The 10,516-nt window shown below is 40.3% G+C and overlaps 1 protein-coding gene across 1 annotated transcript; it reads right to left on the bottom strand.

Annotated features, from left to right (window-relative positions):
* Positions 1-2,068: 2,068 nt before the first annotated feature.
* On the bottom strand, positions 2,069-10,302 carry LOC103025437 (C-type mannose receptor 2-like). The gene is made up of 5 exons (XM_049482882.1): positions 10,211-10,302; positions 7,552-7,590; positions 7,251-7,465; positions 4,553-4,715; positions 2,069-2,480 (listed from the first exon to the last, which is right to left on the bottom strand). The coding sequence occupies exons 2-5, from the start codon at positions 7,586-7,588 to the stop codon at positions 2,119-2,121; spliced, it is 777 nt and encodes a 258-aa protein (XP_049338839.1). The 5' UTR covers positions 7,589-7,590; positions 10,211-10,302; the 3' UTR covers positions 2,069-2,118.
* Positions 10,303-10,516: the final 214 nt, after the last annotated feature.

Here is a 10,516-nt window from a genome sequence, read left to right as displayed (position 1 = left end):
CCAAAACTGCAGCTTTACTAGAGTCTGTTCAGCAATTTAACTGAAACTGCTGATCTGAACAATCAATGATTTACAAAAGAAAATCATGAAAAAGATCAGGGGTGGCCAACCTTTTTCATACCACTGTAATTTAATTTGAAAATATCGTTATTTATTAGTTTTAAAACAAGATGACTCAGTTATTCCCAATGATCACTTTTAAACTTCTGCCTTGTTAAATTAGCATCCAGTGTCTGTACAGTTGAGATGAGACACGCCCACTCATTTGGTAGACCAGTACTTTCTCTCAGACCGCCTTTATTGAGTTTACAGAACAGCCTAAAGAACCAGCAGTAGAGTGCTATTTCGCCCTGGATTCACAGTTTGTCCGGTAAAAGTGCAGTTAATGTATTTTATTACCAAACCATTTACATTTACATCAAATTACAGTAAAGAGCTCAGCCCTGTGGTACCCTGTGTCCATGCTTACCATATTTTAATGGTAATAAGGCGCACTTAAAACCCTTTAATTTTCCCAAAAATCAACAGTACCTACACTTTATAACCCAGTGCGCTTTAAGTATGAATTTTACCAGTCAGGTATTAATGCTATTAAGTGGCACTAAAGCCACTCTGCTGAAGTACAGCGTTATAAGATTTTTCAGTGAAGTTTCTCCAGCACTAAGGCTGGATGCAGCATCATTAGCATTAGCCGCTAACTGCAGAGCTAGCTTTTTCACCATTCAGAGGTGAGTATATTAGACTGTAGTCTGCTTGTTTACCATATTAAAACAAGCTACGCGGGACAAACCACTAGCTAAAAGTGACCTGGGTTACTGGAACACTCAGGGTTCCTCTGTCCAGTGCTGTTGAGCGTCATTTACATCCCGGTAGTGCTGCGGTTAGCAGTTAATGCTAATGCTAATGCTGCTGCACTCAGCCTTAGTGCTGGAGAAAGTCAACTGAAAACTCATCCTCTAAGCTTACTGTAAATAAATAGAAGAGCTTTACTCACCCAAATAAACGGCTTTCAGGAGAGAAATCTGTATAGATTAACATCCAGCGCTCGTTTGACTTTGAAAGAAAATGTTTTTTATAAGAATTACAGTTTTGTTTACTGTGTGCACCTCCCCCAGCTTCCCCATTAGAAGGGAAACATGGCGACGCCATTGCTCACTTCGATGTAGGCATCCTTACTAGTGTCGCCTAATGCGCCTTATAATCAGGTACACCTTATGTATGAAAATAGATTAGAAAATAGGCGTTCATTAATATTGACCTTATATTCTGGTTTGCCTTTTAGTCTATAGTATATAGAATATACAGATACTGAGTAAAATTAAATAATTAAATATACAGGGATTGGACAATGAAACTGAAACACCTTTCATTTTAGTGTGGGAGGTTTCATGGCTAAATTGGAGCAGCCTGGTGTTCAATCTTCATTAATTGCACATTATTGCACCAGTAAGAGCAGAGTGTGAAGGTTCAATTAGCAGGGTAAGAGCTCAGTTTAGCTCAAAATATGGCAATGCACACAACATTATGGGTGACATACCAGAGTTCAAAAGAGGACAAATTGTTGGTGCACGTCTTGCTAGAGCATCTGTGACCAAGACAGCAAGTCTTTGTGATGCATCAAGAGCCACGGTATCCAGGGTAATGTCAGCATACCACCAAGAAGAACCAACCACATCCAACAGGATTAACTGTGGACGCTGTAAGAGGAAGCTGTCTGAAAGGGATGTTCGGATGATAACCTGGATTGTATCCAAAAAACATAAAACCACGGCTGATCAAATCACGCAGAATTCAATGTGCACCTCAACTCTCCTGTTTCCACCAGAACTGTCCGTCACCACAATAAATTATTGTGCTCTAAAACCAGGTGTTTCAGTTTCATTGTCCAACTATCAGATGCTATAACAGTTTCCATCAGCTATCATCACACTGAGTGATCCAGGAAGAGAAAAAGTCACCCTATCCACCCAAAGAGAGAGCTAGGCTAGGTAAGATCTTCTGGATGGATTCCAGGCTATAGAGAGCTGTGGTGCCACCAGAGATCTAACTACAGGCTTACAGGGTGAACTACAGGGTTAATTTTTAGACAGATATATTAGTTAAAATCCTCAAATTGTATTATTTTGTAATGCAGATGAAGTTGAGGCTCTGGTTCTCCAGCAGACTGATCCACTGCTTACTTCCAGACTGAACCGCTCCTGATCTTTCTCCATTCCTGCAGTCCTCCACTCCCATCCCGTTCCCTGGAGCCCAGTTCTGGTAGCAGAGGAACTCTCCACTCATCCAGAACCAGAACTTCAGGTCACAGGTGTGACGCAGACCCACCCACACATTATCAGTGGAGGTTTTTCTGGTAACAATCTCCACCCAGCGCTGAATTTCCTCAGTGTGAACAGAGACCAGGTCCACATGATTCTCTCTGCAGTATTTCAGAGCTTCTCTCCATGTCTTCTTCTCTTTAATCAGGATCAGAGGAATCTCTTAAATAGAAAAAGAGCACGAGAGAGAGAGTATGAAATATGTAAAACTGTTAATTTAACTGGAATATACACTGACCTGCTCAAAAAAATAATTGTACAGGAGTTATAGGTTCTCCTCGATTGAATGTGGATGTGACAATTTCTACCACTTGAGGCATGGTCAATTAGAGCCAGACACAGCTGGTCATGATCATTAGCTCCTTCTGCACTGTACTGTTCACCGTGGGTGGTAATATTAGCCTTCTATAACACTGTGGACACCTCACAACATATAGCGATTGAAAACCTCTGGAATATAATCAAGAGGAAGATGGATGATCACAAGCCATTAAACCAAGCTGAACTGCTTGAATTTTTGCACCAGGAGTAAAGCAGCATAAAGTTATCCAAAAGCAGTGTGTAAGACTGGTGGAGGAGAACATGATGCCAAGATGCATTACAAACCAGGGTTATTCAACAAACCCCAAAAGAAAGGTGGTTTTAATATAGCTTTACCAAGCAGCTGTGGTTAGTATATCATGCTTTATTTAAACTGTCTGTATTTCATTAACATATCTAAATTCACTGCTTATGCCAGGTTCACACTACAGTGCTTTTTGAGTTGTCAATGGTTGTGCTGTAATCGTGAGTCCATCAGTTGTTGAGACTTTCACACTACATGACTGTTCACGATTTCTCACTTTGGAACCTCACAGCTCTCCACGCCAGAACTAAACACAAAAACTAGCGATGCTGTGCCAGAGAATCTCTATAGAGGAGAATACGCACTTAAAGTGAGTCCAAAATGAATGGGTTCATATAAAGCATCTAAATATAATCAGAGTTTATAAATGTCTGAAATATGTACTTATGTCCTCAACACAGAACTATATCAAATAAACTCCAGTTATACGCCTTTTAAACATACTCTACCTGTATCATCTGTTACGGTTGGGGTAGGTGTGGGATCCAAGTGCAGAGCAGATATGAATATATAACGGATATATATATATATATATATATATTTATATATATTTATATACTTATAAGGATATAGTTCTATTTTGTATTATTTAGTTCTAGTTATGGATTGGGATAATAATTTTAAATGTGTTGTGCTTAAGTGAATGTTTCTCCAAGGAGATTGGAGAATGGGTGGGAAAAAATCCCCCACAAGAGGTGTGGAAAAAAAGTCGGGAAACAGAACAAAGGAAATGCCACAAAATGGCTTGTACCAACAAAAGACAGCTTTAACTTCAAATAAACCAAACTAAAACACAACCACACTTAGAACTGGCTGAGCACCGCTCAGTCCTTTCTTTATGCTCTCTTTCAAGATATTTTCTTTTCTTTTCTTTTTTTTCTGTGTGGCTTTCTTTTAAGATCCCTTTTTCTTTCTTTTGAGATCACCTTTTATTTTATTCTCTTTTCTTTTCTTTTCTTATACCCTCTAGTACCGGTCACCCCTCAGTGAAGGTGCAACAATGAGGTCTGGTTTGACTAAGGTTTATATAGGGTAGTGCACAGGTGCAGCTGGTTGACACTAATCACCGCCGGGGATTCTGGGAGTTGGAGATTTGGGATCCCACTCTACCAGTCCCCCTGCTGGCAGCCCGCGGTGCAGCACTGCCCATCACATCATCAGGATCAGCTCACCAACCAATCAGCTCACAGTAGCAGTAATGCTAATGCTTTACAGTGTAAAACCTGTTTTCTGTAGATAAACTAAAATATACAGGCTCGCTTTCTTCGCTTTTTTAGTAAAATACATTATTCTACTTTCTAAATTAAAGAAATACTCAGAACAAATAGTTCATTATTATTTTTATTTAAAGGTTTTAGCTTTTAGCTCTATTTACCCCAGACTCACTCAAAGGCTCCCTTTTCAGTTTAACAGTCATTTACTGATACCAGGGTATTACAGGGGAAACAGAAAGTGGTCAGATTAAATTGTGTAGTGTGAACCTGGCATTTGACTGGTTTACATTTACTGTATACCCTGAGTCAGTGTAACTGCTCTAAACAAAAACATCAAAACATAATGAATTGGAGCTTTAACTGATTTACTGCATTTATCATCTCATATTACTCACCTTTATAGCAGACAAATGGACTTGGATATGTACAGCCTGCATCATTCCATCTGTATTCACTTTCACTCCATAATTCCACACAGTTGTCTTTCTCAGGGCTGTTTGGTTCTCCAGTGTTCCAGTCTGTGTATGAGGGGTTACTCTTATCTGACCAGATCCAGCTCTAGAGACACATGAGGAAACTGATCAGCTGATTTCATCACATCACACAAATACCAGTGTTGGGCATGTTACTTTGAAAAAGTAATTAGGTATAGTTACTCGTTACTTCTCCAAAAAAGTAACTACGTTACTAACTGAGTTACTCTACTATAAAAGTAACTAGTTACCAGTAAAAGTAACTATTGTGTTACTTTTGTGATACTTGCCCCCGTAACCCCCACCCCCTTACCCCCCGCCCCCCACCTTCTCAGAGCTTGTTTCATAAGCCAGATGAATAGAGTGCACGACAGCAAAGGCAAAGACTGTATAGAGGTTTTTCATTCTGGGACTCGACCTGCACATTTTTACCTTTGACCTCAGTGAGTTTAAAATAGTGTCGGTATTTCCATCTGGAAAAGTTCTCCTCACTCGCCATTTCTTGCCATGCGCTCTAAACACCCACCCACCTATTTTCTCTGATTGGCTGAATACGTAATCTTACTATACCTTAGCCAATCATTGCTTAGGTGTTTATCTCATCTTCCCCTCCCTTGTGACCCACACACACAACGCTCACACACACACTTGCGCCTTTGTCCGTATGCGCGAAGTAAAAAAAAATAAAGTTAATTGAGCGGCTGAAGTAAGGTGCAGTAACGGGGTGTTGGAAATGGTAACAGCGTTATACTGACAGACAAAGTAATTAAGTCAAGAGTCAAGTCAAGAGGCTTTTATTGTTATTACATCTGAGTACAGGTACACAGTGTGATGAAATTACGTTCCTCCGGAACCATGGTGCAACATAGAACCACAAGCAATAGACAACATAAAGTGCAGGAGTGACGACAGTGCAACATAAAATTATAAAATTATAACACTAAATAACAATAAATACAATAAATACAAAAGACGAGACAATTTAAAGACAGGACAGTGCAGTACCGATACGGTATAATATGTAAGTGTATAGTTGGGATAAGGTGCAGAGATGTGTGACATACTGTAACATATAGAACATATATAATCACAGCAGTTACTGAGGTAGAGTTTATAGTTTTTAAGAGTGCAGCAAATAAAGTCATGTCAGCCTCTGTGTGCTGACTGGGTGTGTGTGGGGGTGAAGTTCAGTTCTTTGTGAGTGTAAAGGGGGGGGGGGGTGTACAGTTTAGTTTTGTGTAAAGGGGGGGGGGGTGTACAGTTTAGTTTTGTGCGAGTGTGTTGGGTGAGTGGTGGGTGGGGTGGGGGTTCAGTTCTGTCTCTGTGCGTTGAGAAGTCTGACTGCCTGGTGGATGAAGCTGTTGCAGAGTCTAGTAGTGGAGGCTCGGATGCTCCTGTATCTTCTGCCGGACGGCATCAGAGCGAAGAGTCCGTGTGAGGGATGGGTGGGGTCGTCCACAATGCTGGTGGCTTTGCGGATGCAGCGTGTGGTGTAGATCTCGGTGATGGAGGGAAGAGAGACTCCGATGATTTTCTCAGCTGTCCGCACTATCCTCTGTAGGGTCTTGCTAATCTAATTAGTTAGATTACTTACTGAAAAAAGTAACAACATTAGTAACGCTGTTTATTTTTTTACCGCCGTTATTCCCATCACTGCCAAATACAGAGAGGAAAGTCCTTAATTGGTAAAGGTCAAAATAAAGATAACCATGGATAAACTGAAAGTCTGTTTACTTTATTTTTAACTATTTATGTTTATATCATAATCAGTTTCCATGTTTATCTTTTTTAGCATGTTTTTCGTGCATTCCTCATGTCTTCTCATGTCTCTTGCTAGGTTTAGTCTAGTCTTGTCCAGCATTTCCTTGTCCAGTTTTATCCAGTCTTGTCATGTCATATTTTGTCCAGCCCTATTTGTCATCTTCTATCGTGTCATATTGAGCCTTGTCTTATCTTGCCCATCCTTGCCTGGTCTTATCCAGCCTTGTCCTACCCAGTTTTATCTTATGTAGTCTTATCCAGTCTTGTCTTGTCTAGTCGTATTAAGCCTTGTCTTTTCCATTTTTATGATGTCTTGTCTTATCCAGTTTTATCTTGTCTAGTCTTATCTACCCTTTTTTATCCAGTCCTATCTTCTCTAGTCTTACTCAGCCTTGTCCTATCCAGTTTTATCTTGTCTAGTCTTGTCCAGACTTATTATGTCTTATTTCCTAAGACATCCAGCCTGGCCTTAATTTGTCTTCTTTTAATGTTGTCTTGTCTTCCCCTTTCCAGCCTGTTTATGTTTAGTCATTTTTGTCCTATTTCTAGCCTTGTCTTGTTCTAAGATTGTCTGTACATACACAGCTTTACTAATTTTTGTCCTGTCCAGTTTTTCTTGGTCCAATCTCATGTAGACTTGTCTTGTCCAGATTTGTCTAGTTTTCTCCTGTTCAGTCTCATTTGTCTTTTAGTCTTTTCCAGATTTGTCTTTTTCTAGATCACCTTTTGGTATTTTGGGATTCTACATTTACATTTGTGGCATTTAGCTGATGCTCTATGCCAGTGATGTTATCCACTACGCCAATTGAAATTTAATAAATAAAAATGTTATGAGCAAAAAAATGTGACATGTACTTACTCCGTCTTGCTGTTCAGGAATCTGTCTCAGTCCAATCCAGAAATGACCTGATGTCCCATTAACAGCAGCTTTTACAGCATCCATTTCCTCCTGGTTCTCAATGGTTGCCAGATCAGTGAAGTTCTCTCTGCAGTATTTCTGAGCTTCAGTCCAGTTCAGTTTGTTGTTCACCACATGAAACTGACGAGTTCCACAGAAGGAGAGAGTCCACAGAGCTGTAGGGGTTAAAATCTCTCATCAGCATGGCAGTACAGTAATGAAGCAGCAGAGAGTTTTACACATGATCATGAACTCCACTGACCTGAGAACAGCAGGAGACAATGCAGTGCTGACCTCATGACTGTGGAGAGAGAGAGAGAGAGAGAGATAGAGAGAGAGAGAGAGAGAGAGAGAGAGAGAGAGAGAGAGAGAGAGAGAGAGAGAGGGAGAGATAGAGATTACACATTTTAAGAACAGTTTTGGTGTTTTGGAATTGACCCAGTCAAAAGTCTGAAAACCCAATTCAGTGTGTTTTCTTTCTTTGTATTATTTTTTACATTGTACATTTAATATTGAAGACTATATTAAAGCTCTACAGGAACACATGCAGAATTATTCTGTAAAAAAGTGTTAAATAGACCAGAATCTGTTTTATACTTTAGATTATTCTAAGTAAGTATCACATTTATCTTTCAGGACAGATCTGCAGACTCTTGGTGAGATTTTAATCTCAGTGTCTTCATGAGGGAGAGTCACCTGGAATAGTTTTCTCAGCGTCTTGAAGGAAGGAGTTCCTGGAGGTGCTGAACAATAGTTGCTGCTTTTTTTTTCAAGCTGTGAAGCTCCAGCTCATCCCAATTAAATCACCTCAAATCACCATCTCAGTTCATCAGGGGTAGATCAGGGGATTATTGTGGAGGAATAACACTTTTTATTCCTGCACAATTTTTTTTTTAAAGTTTACTACGTAATTCTATTTGTGTCCTTTAATTGTTTTTAATTGTTTAGAAAATAAATTAAACAAAGAAATAAGGAAAAACCTTTGACTGGTACTTTATGCTGGAGAAACAGCAGTGTACCAGTCAAAGGTTTGTCCAGCCTATCTTTTTCCTCCCTGAGTGCTTTTAACTGTGTCGACTCATCTTACATCTCTAACATTGTTAGGTCCTCCAAGACTACAACATGTGCCCTTGATCCACTTCCTACCAACCTATCTAAAGCCTGCCTACCCTCACTTCTTCCCCATCTCACCCTTCTTATTAATCAGTCACTCCTCCTTGGACAGGTCCCATCTGTTTACAAAATTGCTGCAGTTAAACCCATACTTAAAAAACCTGGTCTTGAACCTTCGGACCTTAACAATTACCGTCCTATCTCCAATCTCCCCTTTCTGTCTAAGATTCTTGAGAGAACTGTAGCCAGCCAACTGAAAGAGTATCTCGAAACCAACAGTCTCTTTGAACCTTTTCAATCTGGGTTCCGACCATTTCACAGTACTGAAACAGCTTTAGTGGAGGTCGTGAATGATCTGTTGGTAGCTGCTGATGCTGGGTCTCTCAGCATCCTTTTGCTCTTGGACCTAAGTGCAGCATTTGACACAATCAACCATTCCATCCTCTTGTCACAGCTGCATGAACTTGGCATTGTTGGCACTGCGCTGGATTGGTTTTCATCCTACCTAACTAACAGAAAACAGTACATCACACTCTTTGGCTATTCCTCCTCTACCTCTGTGATTACACAAGGGGTTCCTCAAGGATCAGTCCTTGGACCTCTTCTCTTCATCATATATATTCTTCCCCTTGGACGTATATTGCGTCACTTCAACATTAATTTCCACTGCTATGCGGACGATACCCAAATTTACATCAATACCAGTTCAATCAATAATCCACCCACTGCACATATAGAAAGCTGTCTAACTGAGATCAAAAGCTGGATGAAGCAAAACTTCCTCATGCTAAATGACAATAAGACTGAACTCATACTGATTGGCACTAAGTCGGTCCTTAACCACACTCCCCCTCTCTCCCTCAAAATTGGTGACATACAGCTCTCACCATCTGCACTGGTTCGAAATTTGGGTGTCGTCCTCGACTCCACTCTTTCATTTACAGCACATGTAAGCACTGTCGTAAAAACAGCCTTCTTCCATCTGCGTAACATAGCTAAGATTAGACGGTCCCTCTCTCAATCAGCTGCTGAGCTCCTCATTCACGCATTCATCTCCAGCAGGGTAGACTACTGCAACGCCCTATTGGCTGGCATTACCTCTTCTTCTGTCCACAAACTCCAAATGATTCAAAACTCTGCTGCTCGGTTGCTCACCTACACTCGCACTCACGATCACATCACACCTGTTCTTCAAGATCTTCACTGGCTTCCTGTTAAACACCGGATTCACTTTAAGATTCTCCTACTTACCTATAAAGCCTTAAATAACCTGGCACCTCCCTATCTCTCTGACCTTCTTCATCCCTACAAACCTTCCCGTTCTCTCAGATCCTCTACTGCTGGGCTTCTAAATGTCCCGTCATCCAATCGTCGTAGTTTCGGTGATCGGGCTTTCTCCAGGATCGCTCCCCGACTATGGAATTCTCTTCCAACTGCAGTTAAGCTATCTCCCACTCTTCCCATATTTAAATCAAATCTTAAAACTCATCTATTCTCTCTTGCTTATGGTCTCTCTTCTGCTTAACATTATGTTTGATCTCACATACTATAGTACTGCTGAGTTGGAGCTCCACTGTAAATGTTGTACCTGTATTGTCTGTGTATTGTATATCTGTATCTTTGTACCAATAATTGTAAGCGTCTTTGGGTTTTAGAAAAGCGCTATATAAAAATAAAGTATTATTATTATTGTTATGCATTCTAGAGCAACTTTAATATCAACCTTGTCACATTCAACCAGATTTACCACATTTCACATGATTAGAAATAGATTTAAAGGTATAAAAGATCATAAATGAGTTTCTTACCTGTTGTGGAGATGTTGCTGTGCTGCTCTCCTGGAGGAAACTACCTGCTGGACGACTCTGTTTTTGTTTAGATAGATCTCTGTTATTCATTTACATGATGTTCCTGAGAAACTAATGCAAATAATCATACCTCCAGTAACAGAATCAATCAAACAACCCAGTGTGTCTAACCATTAACCCTTCATACACCAGCCTTTACAGCAGTGGTTGACTCAGGCATCTGCAGAATGACACGTGGCCCTGCCACCACATCACATTTAACCCACTGAAGGGGCTTCTACTCAGAAACTTCCCCCATTTATGTAT

Source organism: Astyanax mexicanus, chromosome 8, assembly GCF_023375975.1.
Source record: "Astyanax mexicanus isolate ESR-SI-001 chromosome 8, AstMex3_surface, whole genome shotgun sequence".
NCBI classification, from domain to species: domain Eukaryota; kingdom Metazoa; phylum Chordata; class Actinopteri; order Characiformes; family Acestrorhamphidae; genus Astyanax; species Astyanax mexicanus.
The sequence above is the reverse complement of the archived record's forward strand: the minus strand, read 5'-3'. Positions and strand labels throughout refer to the sequence as shown.